The sequence below is a fragment of the Gouania willdenowi genome, chromosome 11, assembly GCF_900634775.1.
Source record: "Gouania willdenowi chromosome 11, fGouWil2.1, whole genome shotgun sequence".
Classification (NCBI taxonomy): Eukaryota; Metazoa; Chordata; class Actinopteri; order Blenniiformes; family Gobiesocidae; genus Gouania; species Gouania willdenowi.
This window is the reverse complement of record NC_041054.1, coordinates 5900476-5918171: the sequence shown is the minus strand read 5'-3', so window position 1 is coordinate 5918171 and position 17696 is coordinate 5900476. Positions and strand designations below refer to the sequence as shown.

At 37.7% G+C, this 17696-nt stretch overlaps 1 protein-coding gene across 10 annotated transcripts in view; it reads left to right on the top strand.

Moving 5' to 3' along the window:
* The window catches only part of LOC114472031 (sodium bicarbonate cotransporter 3-like), a 52145-nt gene extending 47396 nt beyond the window's left edge, over nucleotides 1-4749 (top strand). For 8 of the 10 annotated variants that reach the window (XM_028461077.1, XM_028461080.1, XM_028461084.1 and 5 more), the window contains 3 exons: nucleotides 161-261; nucleotides 1272-1331; nucleotides 3000-4749. In XM_028461077.1, coding sequence (XP_028316878.1) covers nucleotides 161-261; nucleotides 1272-1331; nucleotides 3000-3081 — 243 coding nt within the window. In that variant the 3' untranslated portion in view covers nucleotides 3082-4749. The remainder of the gene's footprint in view (nucleotides 1-160; nucleotides 262-1271; nucleotides 1332-2999) is intronic. The other 2 variants (XM_028461083.1, XM_028461082.1) reach the window with 2 other exon arrangements.
* Nucleotides 4750-17696: the final 12947 nt, after the last annotated feature.

Genomic DNA, 17696 nt, shown 5'->3' with positions numbered 1-17696 from the left:
TTGGATGATGAACTTCCTCTTCATAATGCCGAAACTGAGAAAGCAGAGAGCTTTCAAAATGACCAACTCTTTATTATGGAGTCAAACTGAGTTAAAAAGTATTTCAAAGTAAAATACCTGCAAGTAGCGTCACACTAGTTTGGAATCTGTTTTCCTTCAGGAGGAAGAGTCACGACTGCAAGAGGAAGAAGAACTGGGAATCAGCGTTAGCTTCGAGGGTTCCGATCGACTCAACATGCCAGTGAAAACGCTCTCAGGGAGGTGAGTGTTGTTCCAATGAAGCTGACTGGGAAATCAACTATAGGGAGGGAAAATTCACCCACTTTTTTCACCAAAACAACCCGGCCGAAACAGGATGTTTTTTGTGACGCGAGCCAACGTGTATGTGGTGTGAACGTATTTCAGTACATCTGATCTGAGTCCTAAAGCACTTCGTAAGCAGAGGTTGAGACAGAGCACAGAGTGTAAACAATTAAAAGTTCACACATAAGTGCAATTTATGTTTGTGTGTCACACTGTGGGTTATTTGAAGGTGCTGTGCGCACGTCAGGCCGAACTACGTGTCATAAGCATAAATTAGGTTTTAGAGTCTGTCAGAAAACTTTTCACCGAGATCTTGATCCGCATTATTAAGATTATTACTTGGATGTGGAAATAAAGCAGCTTGCATGGAGAGAGATGGAGACGTGCACGGAGCAGGACAAGTAGAGCAACGAGAAGACTGATAAAGCTGCTTAAAATGTGCATGCACTGTGTGTTTTCATTGGAAAACATATTTAATTTAACTCTTTTTCAGAAGCCAACTCAGTTATTACGTTATTTTTTTAATGTACTTATGTTTAACTTGTATTTTATTTTATATTGTACATTGTTTACATTGTGTGCATTAATATTAATTTATGTAATTGCAATGTCTTGATTTTAGTGAGGTTAGTACATAGTCGGAGCCATAAATGCAACAGTGTTAATAATTGGTGTAATCATTTTTTTAATTTTTGGCCAATAATTTTCATTTTGGTGCATTTCTAATATCAACCTGTGGGATAGAAGGCAAAATAATATGGCTAATGGTTAGCGAGGTGTGACTTCTATTCTCTGAAATGATGTTTTAGTCTTTATAAGACGTCCACACTGCCCTGTCATGAAAGCACAGCTGTAGCTTAGCATGTATCATGTTGTTCTCCTTAAAATGCTCCCGTCGCTTCTTCTTTGGTGGTCAGTTGTTTGTTGTTGTTGTTGTTGTTGTTATGATGTCTTATTATCTCGAACAGATCATACACAATAGGAATAGTGACCCAAAGCCTCCCAATGGAAGATGAGGTAGCAGTAGGGTGCGTGTCTGATGTGAACCATCTGAGTCGCATATTAACTCTGCTCACTGATCATGTGACAGTCGGTGCATGGCCAGGACTGTCTGTATCAGCAGAATGAAACACAGCGTTTAAAACACACTGCTTCAAATTATTCATTTCTTTTTTGATGGAATGGAGCTTGTAAAAAGTTCATTTCTGTCCAGTTAACTAAAGATATGAGCACAATTCTCTTAAATAGACAATATTTCTGATACTTCTACATTTAAGATCTTAGGTTTGTGGCTTGTCTGAACGTTTGTGCAAATTTGTGCAGTTTGTTTGCGTTTTTAAATCTAATTTCTCCGTAGTTTTGTGTCCTGACGTTAACGTGCATGTCTATTCTTTCTCTTTGTGTATTTATGAGTGCGTGGGTGTGTTTGTTCTGAAAACGACCCTCATGGCAATGAACTCGAGTGCAGTGTCATGTGTAGTTGAAGGTAGCTGTGTACATCGCTCAAGCTTTTTTCCTGAGCCTCATGATGATATGATACACCAGGGTTTTTTTTGTTTTTAACTTCAGCATGTTTAAGGATGCTGCTGGAATATAAGCATGTGTGGCCTTTAAACTGTCACTAAACGCTGCTCAGGTTGCGGTCGGTAAATCATGTGCCCAAAATGGTTTCAGTTAATCAAATGGCTTGCTTTGTTTTTAATTTTTGCATTGGAAACCTTAGACTAAAAATATATATTCAAGCTAATTTCCAGAGCATTTTAAATTCCAACGCACAGCACTGAGCTTCAGTTTGAAAGGAGGTGTTTTTATAGTCGACTACAGGCCATAGGTGAAGGAAAGAAATGTCCACAGAAGCCTAAATATATTGCAGCATAACTAAAGAAAGGGCTCACTCTCCCTGCAACCTCAGGTTATAAACTCTTGGAAACGGTCCTGTTTCTGACCCACAAGTCTGCCTTTTGGAAAACAAGTGAAAAAACAGGGACTGTCCCTGTTGAACAATAACGAATGTAACCAATAGAGGGAGTTTTCTGCATCTTCAAACACCTGCCTAAAATGTACAGGAGTACGGTGTACATTTTAGGACATCCTCAGGTCTCAGAGTGAGGTATCTGGTATCAGGAAAACCTCTGTCAACAAACTGACTCATTTGTCAAACCAAACGCCATCATAAGAAACGGCCTCAGGCTTCAAAATAACTGTCATCGGCCTCAAATAAAACCACCTCAGGCCAAGAAACACGACATGACGTTGTATTTTGAAGAAACCGGAAGTACACATGACGTCACCATTATGTTCTGCTTTGGATACCAGAGTAAGTTGAAAGCTGAAATTAAAAGATAGAACGGCTTTTCACTGTCGAATATTGAACTAGTATATTAAATATTCAAACTTCAGGTTCTTTCAAAAAGTCAAATGCCTTGTCATGTTTCACAGAAGTGCCTGACTTCACAGCACACATCTAAAAACAACAATTCAAAATTAAAAGCTTTAAGGCAAGAATGGAGTGTTAAAAAAACACATTGAACTAATCACACAGCCATTACTTCTCACAGTTTTCTCATAACCAAGTGAGTGCTTTTGCTAAAAAGCCTGTTTTCTTTTGTATTGACGTTCAACACTAACCCATCCTGCTTCTCCTTAATCACTCCTAAGTACCGGTACTCACCTGCAGCCTGTTTTCTGTTGCAAAGCCAGGAGAAAGTAGCCTGCGTTAGAGTGGACATCAGCCCGGACACGCCTGGAGGAAGCTCCACTGCTGAGACCTTCCTTTGACTCTCCTCTCCTCCTCCTCCTCCTCCGTCACATCACTGATGAGCCATCATGAGGTTGATCTCAAACCGAAGGAGAACAGGCAAGCCCCCCCCCCCAAAAAAAAAGCTGTGAGTCCATTTTGACTTTTAAAACAAAACAAAAACGAGCAGCTGACACGACGATCTGTTAGAGCACAACTTTGCTGTTACTGCCCTGGGAATTCTCTCCATCGATTCATTTTCCTGTCATCCATGAAGACAGATGCCAACGGAAGGGAGGGGCGGGGCAGTGGTGGGGTGGGGGGCTCACTGAGAGTTTTCATTTCTAATAGTGTCTCCTTTTATTTTTAAGTGTTTGATTCTAACTGTTGTGCTGAATATCAGCGCCAATGCTCAAACTACACCAGCTTCCAACCAACCACATCAGATGAAAGCCATTCAGGTACCGTCAGCAGTGTAAAACATACTGAAACACACCTTCCTTCGTCTGTGAATCATTTCTCCCTGTCAGTGTTGACGTTGCTGCTCAAAAGCTGGTTCGTTGCTTTCACTGTAAACGCTTCGTTACAAAAGCGATCTTAAAGAAATATTATTCTATTTGTCTACGTGAGTGTAACGTGCTCTTAATTATTTTTGTTTTTATTTTTAAATATAACCCAACTTCAGAGGCCATAGGACGTCTGTACTGTACAGTAAGCACTTTGCCATTATAGTTTCTTACTAAAGTTAACAATAGCGTTGTTGGTTCTCCTGCTATAGTATTTATAGAGCTCTCGTTCAAAAATAAAAATAGAAAAGTCTATAAAATAACTCAGAAGTCTGCAGGGATTTCTGACTGCGGTCACTTTGTCACAAGTCAAGCGAGGAGTCGCTGCGATCGTCTCGTCGCTGGCGTCAAAACTATTTTAATAGAAGCTGTCAATCATAAAATGCACCAAAGGTGCAGGATAGGAAAGAGTAATAATTGGTAGCTGCACTTGGTTTTGTACTATTTGTTGTTGAAATTGTGCGTGTGTGTGTGTGGTATAAAGATTGTTTATTGTTGCAAATCATTTTATGCAAATATTTCTACTGTATATGTAAGAACTATAATATTCTAGTATTTTTGGTCTTATTTTGAAAAGGTGGAATCCAGTTTAGCAATAAGTATTCCATACTGTGCAGCCCGATGGACTGAGAGGGTAATATTATTCAGTCAAAGATCTATTTGTGAAATCATTTTTTGGTGTCTGTGTCAACATTAGACGGACATGTGCTTATTACGTGCCTTGTTGAATCTCTTTTAGTCTCATACGGATCATTTTGAAGTGTTGAGAACGGATGTAGATGTACACACAGTGGCACACCAATGCCAAAGACAGACTGCCATTATTTCCTAGTAACTCTGTTCTCGCACCTGTTTGCAAAGTCGGCACCACCGACATCTTTGACGTTTTAAAACTACCTGCCAATTCCAAACCCTACACACTTGTCGTGTCTGTGTGTGTTTGACTTTCACAAGTCCAAGATTTAATGTACCATTTGTCCAAAGTCTGTTCTTGTCGACATCAGCTCTCATCTCATATGGTTTATAATGTTTTACGGAGAGTCCTGACCTCCTAAGCACTTAATATACCTTATGTTGTTTTAAATGATGACTTCTACATTGTGGCAGGTCTTTGCAAAAGCAATAAAAGTGAATACATGGTGACTTTTGTCTGTCTTTATTTACTTTATTATCCCGCGCCACAAAGTGGAAGGGGGATCAAGGTTTGGGCTTCGTCCGACTGAGTTAAAGGAGACAGCTTTTCTCAGACACTGTTTAAGATAGGATAACCAAATTCGGTGTGTAGCTTCAGGGTATCGATACCTTGATGGAGTTCGAAAATGAGAAGTGTAAAATTATTTTTTCTGGAGTTATTGCCCTTGTTCTGTTTTTCTTGACTCTGGGTAAGTTTGTGTGTTTTGACCTGCTACTGTTACTGTATTAGTCGGAAATCTCCATCTTGAAAGCCCATGGCCTACTGGTCTGTACTAACTAAGTTCTTGTATTTTTGGCTTGAAAAAACATTAGCTTGTGAGTATATTTAAGTGTACTGTTTGATAACACTCCTAAGAATGTGTTTGTGAAAGTTAAGCATAAACGGTGTGTTATATGAATCACCGTCGAATGCGGTAAATGTTAGAATGAGCATATACATGGGTTTTCTCATAGACGTTAGCATGAAGCTAGCTGACTTTTTGTATAGTGGTATTTTTATCCCCCGCCACAAAGTGTAGAAGGGGGATATAGGTTTGAGCTCCGTCCGTCTGAGTTAAAGGGGACAGCTTTTCTCAAACTGTTTAAGATAGGATAACCAAATTCAGTGTGTGGCTTCAGGGTATCGATACCTTGATGGAGTTCGAAAATGAGAAGTGTGCAATTATTTTTTCGGGAGTTATTGCCCTTGTTCCATTTTTTTTTTTGGCGGGGATGTTGATGACTGTCTTCTTGTTTCTTCATCCATTCAGCGGATAATTGTTGCGTAAGTACAGGATTCCTTTGAGCATTAGTTTTTGGAATGTGTCGTAATGATGGATGTGCTTGTGTTGTACATAAAACACACAAAATATACACTAGTGATAACCAGTGTATTTTTCCAGCTAACAGTTGCGCCGATTTTACAACTGCTCACAACAATTGGAAACAGGCTAAAACTCAATGCTTGCAACACGCCCCTTCGTCTGCCCCTTTATGTTGGAAGGCTGTTGATTTTGTGTATTAAAAATATTAAGGTGCCTTTTTTTTTGGTCAGTGTACGATAAATAAACGTAAATTAAAGATCAGAGTAGTGGCTCGACCTGAGCTGCTACGATTGTCTTTGCATTAAACACACACTAGTACACACACATTTCCTTACTCTTGCCTTATGATAAATCCGAAGGTTAAAAGACCCTTGGTAACCGGTGAAAAGTTTTTTATATTACGTTATATTGCGATTTTTAAAATGTATTTTTTATTTTGTGACTTCATTCAAAATCGACATCCCCAGAATTGAGGGTTTTTATTTATTTATTTCATTTTTACCATCTCAGCATATGTGATCACAGGTTAACACTATAGTGTACACAATGTGCAGTTGAAATAAATGTCAGAGCACTACTAGTATTATGTTTTTAGAAGTGTATGATTACAATTTTGGTTTTGGATGAGGAAAATAAAGAAATTAAAAATGCAATAATTGTTACTATTGATTTGCTTGTAGAATCACAATGAAACAAAATTGCATATATATATGAATCAGCATCCAAGTATTGGGACAAAATCATATAGTCCCAGCCCTAATGTGTACAGTAGATGCATGTAGAATGTTTAAATATTTGGTTTCAGGTTGTTTTTGTGATCTTATGATTAATGAATATTTCTCCAAAGTCAGAAATCAAAGCGTTAGGTAGACATTGTGTGTTTTTTTTTCCTGGGACAGCAGATGGCAGCAGAGATTTACCTCATACGTCACTGGAGGAGAGTGTGTCATCTTTTACCTATTGGCATATGATTGGTGTGAGGTGAGAAACTTACCATTCCATCGTAGATGAACAAGCTGAAAACTTACATTTGTGAGATTGTGGAAAGATGCCACGCAAGAACATGCACACAGCACAGGAAACTCATCTTAACTTGTTTAAAATTAATTTTTTCTCTTCAGAAAAAACATTAAGTTCCGTGGCATGAAAAGTGAATGAAAGTAAATTACTTCGTATGCAAATTTGAGTTAAATATTAAACCTAGAAGAGCAACACATTGTATGATTTCAGTGCACAAGCAACTTGGTGGCAAATAAGTTTCTCTAATCTCTAAATATGTTATCATTAAACCAGAGGAGTTCAGTCTTCCTGAACTAATGCTCTAACTAAGGCACTTTTTTTTTATTTTTTAAGTAACGCAAACATTTCTTTTCACACTTTTTGATTTAAAACTGCCTCTCGCAAGTTTATCGACTCCGCCATATACAATGGGTTTGTTGGCAAATGGTCATGTGATTTGAACTTTGGAGAAGTTTGAAACATTGCATTGTGGGTTTTGGAATCCCGTAGAAGAATCCAAAGATGGCGGCGAAGCGGAAAAGTTTCTCTAAGAAGTGTTTTTACTTCGTTGTTATGGTGATTTATTGTGTTTCATCGCCGGACAAAGAAGATGATGTTTTCATTGATGCCATAATTTGTTGTTTATTGTGTACCCAGTGATTTGATGAAACTCCGATGATTCGGGTGTGTCCGTGTTAGCTAAAATAGCAACAGCCACCAATGTTTTGTCAACAACGTTCAATTCACCAAAACAGCAGAAATATCTCTTTTGCCAAGTATTTGGTGTTACACATCAGTAGTGGATGAGAACAACTTTTAAAATGTTATTTATCGGCCCCAGCATCTTTCAGTAATACGTACAGTCACCAAGAAACTCTTTACTTGAAGTTTTACACATAAAGGCTGACATCACTCTGTCATTATTATGACATGACACCTGTCATTAGCATGAGTCAGGTGTCATGAAATGTTCATTATCCTAACATTTTGTTACCCTAACCCTTCATTAAGCCTAACCCTTCATTACCGTTACCCTAACCATTCATTACCCTAACATTTTGTTACCCTAACCCTTCATTAAGCCTAACCCTTCGTTAAGCCTAATCCTTCATTACCCTAACATTTCATTACCCTAACATTTCATTACCCTAACCCTTCATTACCCTAACCATTCATTACCCTAACCATTCATTACCCTAACATTTTGTTACCCTAACCCTTCATTACCCTAACCATTCATTACCCTAACATTTTGTTACCCTAACCCTTCATTACCCTAACCATTCATTACCCTAACATTTTGTTACCCTAACCCTTCGTTAAGCCTAATCCTTCGTTACCCCAACCCTTCATTACCCTAACATTTCGTTACCCTAACCCTTCGTTACCCTAACACTTCATTACCCTAACCCTTCATTAAGCCTAACCCTTCATTACCGTTACCCTAACCCTTCATTACCCTAACATTTCGTTACCCTAACCCTTCGTTACCCTAACCTTTCATTAAGCCTAACCCTTTGTTACTCTAACTTTTTGTTACCCTAACCCTTCATTACCCTAACCCTTTGTTAAGCCTAACCCTTTGTTACCCTAACCATTTGTTGCCCTAACCCTTCATTAAGCCTAACCCTTTGTTAAGCCTAACCATTTGTTACCCTAACCCTTCATTAAGCCTAACCCTTTGTTAAGCCTAACCCTTTGTTACCCTAAACCTTCATTAAGCCTAACCCTTTGTTACCCTAAACCTTCATTAAGCCTAACCCTTTGTTACCCTAACCCTTCATTAAGCCTAACCCTTTGTTACCCTAAACCTTCATTAAGCCTAACCCTTTGTTACCCTAACCCTTCATTAAGCCTAACCCTTTGTTACCCTAAACCTTCATTAAGCCTAACCCTTTGTTACCCTAACCCTTCATTAAGCCTAACCCTTTGTTACCCTAACCCTCCATTACCGTAACCCCTAACCTTAACCCTAACCCCACTCGATTCCTCCACCTAACCCAAAAAATGGTTTTCAGTTTTGTAAGAACATCTGACTGTTTAAAAATCCTGATGTTGGCACTCACATGCCCTTGACAACACGTCCACAGACACATGAGGGTAAAGATATTTTGGGATGAAGCTGAAATCACTGATCCAATCTGATGTTACTTCCAAACCCCCTTTCTTCTTCTTCCACATCAAGGCTCATAAGTCAGGAACACACACTGGAACACTGTCTCGTCTGTATACAGAAGACAGGAGAATAAACAGCCAAGTGCTGCCAGAAAACCATCCCACAAACCCCACAGGGATTGGATCTGCCCTGGGCACAAAGGGCCTGGTTATATTTCACTGTAGGATGGCCTTTTGTGCCATTGAAGCTGCTCCTCGTCCAACCTGTCTGCCTTCTAAGCTCACAATCAGGTCTTATTTAATGAAAAGTCCACTTGGGAGGGGAAGGGGGGTGGTTGGCTGAGAGCGCAAGTACAGGTTTTCACATGGGCTCCGAATGAAAGCTCACCCACTGCACTTTTCTCACACTGGATTTGTATGGTAAGGCAGGATTTGCTGAGAAATGGGGGAGGGTGTGGTGGGTGGAAGGGCCTTTTCAGTTTCTTTTTTTTGGGGGCAACAATAGTCTTTGTCTGAGTTCGACCACCATTCTTATTAAGGTTAGTGAAAAAGAGGAGGAGTGAGCAAGAGGAGGGCGTTTCTCCATAGTTACAGTCACAAAACAAGGCAGTGCAACTCCAGGCAGGCATATGAAGGACTGGAGCTGGTGAAGGGAGAGCACGCCAACCTGGATCTGATCACAGAGCATCCTGGGAGGTGATTTTTCCACCATGGACCGTGACAGTCAGAGTGAAGACACCCTCTCCACCATGGTTCTGGAGAACATCAAGAATAAGTTGATTCATGCATTCAAAGCTACAGGAGAATCCAGAGAGGATGCCGAGGTGACCGACGTCTCCAGCATCCGACCAGTGAGCATCAGCAGGAACTACCAAGCAAACGAGGAACTGCGTCGCGCACAGATCGATGGAGCCATCACATGGTTGAGGTCTGAACTGGTAAGATTTAAATGACACAAGATTATAGATCTTACACACAGATAGAGCTTTTGTTTTCAACAGGTCTAATTTTATGTGGCCCCCAAAGTAAACGTAATAAATGACAGAAAAATACACAAAATAAAAGCAAGAATACATGCAAAATAAAAACAAAGAATTACAACATGGCAGAAAAAGACAAGAAAAAAAAAACTAAAATACTCCCAAAACTACTACAAAAATGAACAAACTGACAACTGTAATACACAAAATTACTCCAAATAACACACAATGACAAGAAAAATACACAAAATTACAAGTATACAAATTGACAGATAAAGTAAGCAAAAAGACAAGAAAAATGACTCCGCAAACCCACAGTAATAACAAACAAGAAATACACAAAAATTACTACAAAAAAAAGCAAAATAACATAAATACACAAAAGGACAACAGAAATGCACAAATGCAATCATAACAAGCAAGACAAAAACAAATGAAAATACAAATAATTGAAACATTGCAGAAAAACACAGTAAAAGTCAAGAAAATGCACTAAATGACTAGAAATATAAAAAATTACAGAAAAAGTAAGCAAAAAGAAAATAAAAATGGATAAAATGACTCCTCCAACCCACAGTACTAACAAACAAAGAAATAATCAAAAATTACTACAAAAAAATGTAAAATGACAACATACAATACGACACCAAAAAATACACAAAAGGACAACAGAAATGCACAAAATGCTATCACAACGAGCAAGACAACAACGAATGACAGAAAAACACACAAAATTAGCATAAATATGTTGTTCATTCCTGTGTTGACGCTCAGATTGGTCATTATTCTAAATGCTGACATGAATGTTGATCATGTGGCCCTTCGACCAAACAAACTCATTTTTTTGTTTTTGTCCTGCAGATGGAAATGCGCTCGCAGGACCTGCAACTGGCTCAGACGCTGCTGGGACTCAACACAGAAATCCAAAGACTGAGGAGGGAAAGTTTTGGAGGTGTGGATGTTGAAGGGGAGGAGCCACAGTAATGCTTCAACCAAAGCTTCAAACTGAATCCTGTGACTGATGCACATGGAAAGACTGAGTTTTACTCAAATGTTTATATTTTGTTTGACTGTTCAGGCAGACAAGCATCATGAATGTAGAAATGAAGTGAATTAAAAAATATGCATGAAATCAAACTTTTTTTTATGCCTTTATTGAGCTGATGTATGGTTAGGTTTAACTGCAGAGCTGCACGATATTACTAATAAAGACTCAAAGTTTAATAATGGACAAATACAGTAATAGATTATTATAGTAATGACACAATGCTGTTTTAAAATATAAGCTACATCCCTTTTGTTGAGCAAATACAGTTCAGTGGTTGGGAACCGCAAGCAAAGTGTCAATTTTTGAAATTTAAATTACCAGAACTTACTTAAAAATAAAATAGATTTCATTTTTTTTTAAAAACTTTGTTGTTTTATGAAGCTGTGCCCCAAAGAATAAGGTGGAAAGTATTGCTAACTCCTGGTGTTTCTTAAAGAGAAGCTACAGTTAGCATTGGGTTGTTTTAGCATTGAGCGCTAAAATCAAGGTATTGGAAACTTTAATTTTGTGATTAATATTTACAATGTTACTTCTGTATGATGTTTTTAGCATCATTTAAGTAAACTGACTGCAAAGTTTTAGTTAACTATGAAAGAGCAAATGGCTTCTTTTAAAAATGCTAACTGAGAAGCGACAGTTAGCAGTGGGATAGTTTAGCTAGCAATGTAACCACATGTAGAAAATCTTTAGATTTTTTTTTACAAGCTTTACATTTTTGACAAGATTTTTATGTACGTAGAAAAAAGATTTTTACAAAAATAAATAAATGTAGCCTAGAAATTTGTAGGCTAGTGTTTGTAAAACCTCTTTTTGGATGTTTTTTGCAAGAATATTCACAATATTTACGCTAATATGTGATTATTTACAGGTTCTTCTCTCTATACCATTATTCTGTATGCAGTTAACCAATTTGATCATAAAAAGCAAACCTTAAAGCGATACTTATATAAAGATACAAAAACAATGCCTTTATTTGTTCCACAATGTACAACTAGCGTAGCATTGGCACGGTGGAATCTTTTGTACACATTTTTAAACAATTTTTCATCAAACATCAGTCATTGTGATACAAAATACTGACAACAACATAAAAATACAGAAAAACAATAATCCATATTTATAAACCTTGTATTAGAATTAACGGTAACACTTTATTTGAAGTTTTATACATAAGACTGACATTACGCTGTCATTATTAGCATGAATAAAGTGTCATTAAGGCTGTCATTAAATGCCATTTGTTACCCTAACCCCACTAGATCCCTCCACCTAACCCAAAAAATGCCAACATAGCTCCAAAGTTGTCATAATTTAGGAACGACACTTAATGACAGCTTCATAACAGCCTCCATGGCACCTCATTCATAAGGACAGCATAACTATTGCCAAAATAATGATTTCCTCCATATTTAGTCCTTTATCAGGGTTTTATATGGTAGTTACAAAGGTTACATTTATACATCCTATCTATAATACAAATATTGTGTTGGCACCATTGTAATGCTCTGTCGATTGCTCTTAGCAAATATTTTCCATTTTTGTCACGCTTTATTATAATAATATTACTACAGTATCTGCTCTGGTTACAACAATATTTCAACCTTTGTAGGTATGAAGTCTGTTTTTAACACTTTTTTTTAATTTTTTTTATTCGTTTTAAATGAGCGTTCAAAAGCTGAACTTGTCTCATCACTTATGTTGTGTGTCTTCATGGCACAGATCTTCTCCTGCTGAATCCTCTTCTTGAAACACGTTTGGGATGGCAACACGGTGGTTGTTTGACACTGGAGGAGGAGAAGATGGTTTCTCCTGAGCTGGAGTAGGCTGCACTGCCACTTCCTTCTTCACTGTCAGAGTCCCAGTCGCTGCTCTCCTCCTCCTCATCCTCCTCCTCATCATCATCATCAGTGTCCTCCTCGGAAAGCTCCAACTTGAGTTCCTGGATGCCTGAGTGAAGCTCCATCAGTTGTCGGATCAGTGCTTGGTCCTGGGAACGCATCTCCATCTGTAGGTGGATAATTATCCTGTTAAGCTGGACACGAAAATCAAACCTCACATTGAAAACCAACAAGTGTCCACCCTCAGTGGGATACTTTATTTCAGCGCTGCTTTCATTTAAATGCTAATGCATGTGTCATTCTTTTCCCCTTTTTTTTTCAGAGAGGCTCTAATTACAGGCTTTGTAAAATAAGATATTCAGAATTCCAAGAGTCCAAGTTTTTCCTAAGGGCTCAGGAATGCAACCCCCCCCCCAAAAAAAAAAAAAAAACCCTTGGAGTTGATCTGCATTTCTTTTCTTAAGCAATTACAGCAGCAGGCTGAATGTGGGCACTGCGTCAGACCTGCTGCTTCCATTGTCTATGTCCACACAGGATTAGGAGAAAACACACGGACATTTGCTTTGAGTCGCTTTTTATATTATGGGAAGAACACTGTGAACTTCTTAGTACGGAACAGAAAACGTCTCGTTTCAAAAGAGGATTTGTGCGAATTGAGGATTCTATCATTGAGATCCCAGATTTCCCAAAGTGGGGTACGCAAATTGACATACAGGGGGTACGTGAAAAAAAAGTTCAAAACAGCGTGAAAACATTAGAGGCTAGAATATAAATAGGTCAGTAGTCAGGAGCCTCCATGCATTGTCACAAATTACACATTGACCTATGTAAGACTACCCTCTAGACTTCTGCGTGGAGAGTAACTTCTGCTGACCTGCCACTGCCACTTCAAAAAGTGCCTTGATTATGGGCGTTACCCTTGAAGCAGTAAGACACGCCCACTCAGGCAGCTGTTCAGTGCTGGCAGTGACAGGCCGCACGCTACACGCAGCCCCACAGACACTATTTCACTCACAACCAGTCCCTGCTCTACTCCCGCTATGAGCCCCAGAACACCACCTCACACACACATAAACCAGGAAAAGACACACACAGCAGTGAGAAGCACACACAGAGACAGACGGGGATACACACACTGTGTCTGTACATACACACATACTGTAGCTTGATGAACCTTCAAATATTTGTTCAATCAACAAGTGTTTGGTAGATGTTTTTTTTTTTTTTTTTTAAAATAAAAGAGATTGGTTTATTACTGAAAATGACAGTGGGCGAATAATTAAATAAATGAAGTGATAAATCAGAATAAGATGTTTTGCTGACTCCCCTTTTTTTGAAATTATATATTATTCCTCAACAGGAGAGGTAAAATACACTGTATATGACATTACATTATTATGTTTTTAGGTGCGCAGGAGCAAGTGGTACATGACATTATCATCATTCATGAAATCATTAATTCATGGATTCATGTTTCATGAACTAGTTCATGAAAGTCTAACTTCAGCTTTCTTTATCTCAAGTACAGGTTGTCTGTGTTTCTACGTTGACTCCTGCTTTATTCTGTGTGTGTGTTTGCTCTGTTGCCATGACGAATCGTGTGGATAAATGCTCTGAATCCCAGCTGATTTATTGTGCTTGAACCCTCGTGCCTTTATTCACTGAGGTGCAAACAAAGCACACATGCTCAGCCCCTTTCAATAGAAACACTTGTTTTATAAGGACTGACATTGTAGCTGCATGACTACGACACAGCTGGGAAACAAAAAAACAGCGTAACTTGGAGGGGAACGACTTGACCTTTTGCTTCACTGATGATCAAACAGGTCAAATATTATTATTGTACATAAGTTTCACCTTTATATGAATAACTTTATTAAGTGTGTTAAGACTCATCCATTAAACATGTGTAATTGTTCTGTTTGCAGGTCAAGGCTCATACATTTCTAACTGAACGCAGTCCTGTGAGACAACGAGACGAGACAAGGTCATGTAAGACAGACGTATGTTTGCAACATGTGGCCCGGGGGCCACTGGCCCCCCCACTCTAATCTTGTGTGGCATCAAAAGTACGCACAAGATGACAGTAAAATACACAGAATTACTACAAAAACACAAGAAAAGACTCCAATGGCAAACAAAACTACAATAAATGTACACAAAATGACCACAAAAACACACACAAAAAAGACTCCAATAACACACAAAACTTCAATAAAAATACAAAAAAGTACAACAAAAATATACAAAATAAATCCAAAACAAACAAAATGGCAAAAACACCAAAATGAAAACAAAAAAAAAAAATACATTAAAACACATCAATATAATTTTTTTTTAAAAAGTACAAAAATTACTCCCAAAATACCCAACATAACTACAAAAACCCACAAAACAATATAAACGGGTACATCTCAAAAAATTAGAAAACCCTTAAAGAGTTTAATATTTTTTCATTTCATGATCTTGGCTCATGACACACAGACACTGAATTTTGGGTTTTCATTATTTGTAAACCATAATCATCAACATTTCAAGAATTAAAGGCTTAAAATATTTCACTCAATGTGTCATGAGTCTATATCATATATGGGTTTGACTTTCTGAAATGAGTGACCAAAAATATGAAACTTTTTCACGATATTTTAATTTTTTTTTTAGATGTACCTGTATGTACAAAAATGAAAAATACAAAACAAAAAACACAACTCTATGCTCAGATTGCTCATTATTCTAAATACTGACAATGTTGATAATGTGGCCCTCAGATCAGACAAATTAAGAAAGAAAAAGAACAAGATAAATCAAAATTAGACAGAATATGTCCAAAACGATGAGACAAATCAAAACAAAAGGAAAAAAGACAAGAAAGCTAGTGGGAAAACACAAAAATTCAGGTGGGAAAGACCAAAAAGACGAGGGAAAACAAGATGTGAAGATGCAAAGAGATGAAGAAGAGATGAGAAACTGAAAAAATAATGAAGCTCTGATGCTGAATGTATGAAATGAAGATGAGCTGCTCATTCTCACCAGTTCTCTGCGCAGCCAAGCCAGAGCGCTCTCTAAGTCCAGTTTGCTGTCCTCTCTGTGGGACACGGTGGTCCTGCTGCGGGGGTCTCTGCTGCACACGCTCTGTTCAGCATCAAAGCTGTAGGTCTTACAGCTGAAGTCTCTCAGTCTGTTCAGCACCACTTCCATCATGGTAGGAGTTATGTCTCTGTCTCTGCTGTGCAGCGTCGTCCGATAGGACATCACTTATGAGCCGCCCACCCTCATGTCCTCATCTTCCTCATCTTCCTCTTCCTCTGGATTCTCTTCCCCTTTTCACATCTTCAGACGTCAGTGCTTTCTTCTCATGACTGACCTGGAGCTGTTTACCACTTTTGGGTCTTTGTAACTAAAAAAAACACACAAACAAAAAGAAAGAGAGATCATTAGGATGATGGAGGGAAGAGGGGGAGGCTGGTGGTTACTATGACGACGGAACTTTTGAAATCACAAAGGCCTGGATGTTTTTTCGTTTTTTCTTTGACGTATGTGTGCACTCACACGCACACACGAACCCTACACTCCACGAAGCCCTCGTGGTCCTGATGAAGTGTCTGGTTTTCAGTGTGAACAGCCATGTGTAACTAACCCTCCTCATGCCACCTTCTGCTCCTTCTGTAGCCCCTGGCAACCATGTGTCTATTCAACGCTCACTGTAACAAACCAAACACAGGTTTTTGTTTTCAGGGGTCCTGAGACGGTACCACTGCCGACTCAAATCAGCCTGTAATCCTATTTTTAGAGTCCAACTATGGCTTCCTTTGGACGCTTTCAAAAGGAAACAAACGTCACTTTTTTTTTTAGAAAATTTAAAAAGATTGTTTGTGTGTTAGAGCATCTTTTGAAGAGGAACAGAAAAGCTCTGATGACGACACTTAATTTTAAGTTTTGAAACATGCAACAGTATCATCAATACTTGACCGATAACTGCCACAGCATTCAAATTTATCAGCTTTTACAGTAGTGAGCAATATGAGCATGAATACTGCAAAGAACAAAAGGATTATGTGTGTTTTTGGGGTCATTCTCTGTGTTTTTTTTGTCATTTAGTGTATTTTTGCTGTTATTTTGTGTGTTTTTGCTCTTATTTTGTGTGTTTTTTAGTTATTTTGTCTGTTTTTATTGTTGTTTTCTGTGTTTTCTGTTATCCTGTAAGTTTTTTGGCTTCATATTTTACATCGTTGTCATTTTGTGTGTTTTTGAAGTCATTCTGTGAAATTTTTGCTATTTTTTTGTGTGTTATGAAAAAAGTTGTGTAATTCTGTTTTCATTTTGTATATTTCCTGTTCCTTTCTCCATATTTTTGTAGTAATTATTTGTGTTTTTTTTTTCATGTCATTTTTTATATTTTTTTCTTATTCTTTTGTATGTGTTATCACAATTTTGTATATTTCTGGGGTCATTTTGTTTAATATTGATGTTTTTATTTGGATATTTTATTGCAATTTTGTGTGTTTCTGGAGTCATTTTATTCATTTTAGTTGTCATTTTTTTAAAATTTTGCTGTAATTTTTGTATGTTTTTTGGAGTCATTTTTCTTTACATTTATTTAATAATTTATTAGTCCAAGGGTTGCCAGTTTGGTTTGGGTATAGCACATTCAATTCATAAATGCCTTTGCTTTACTTTATTTATTTATTCATTCATTCATTTATCAATTTATGTATTCATTTATTTTATTTCAGCTTAAAATGTGTAAGAGTAAATACATTAGACTGGCATTAAACCAGATTTTTTTTAATCTCTTCCTTTGAAAAGAAAATAATATGAATAAATACCTGGATGAGATATTTGTGTGTTGAGCGACTGCTCCAAACAAAGGCTAAAGAAATTAATTTCAAAACATTAAATATGTCGATCTGTGATCTTTCTCACATCAAACGTTTACGTTTTGTGATATTTATTGTGAGATCGTTAGGCATTCATGTGTTTTACATTTAAGCAAACAAAAATATTTGGGATTTCTTTCCCAGGATTGGGCTCAGGACTCTGGTTTTCTATCTGTTGAGTTTGTAAGATTAAGTCTGGTTTAAAATTTAAAAAAAACAATATAAAATTTGATCTA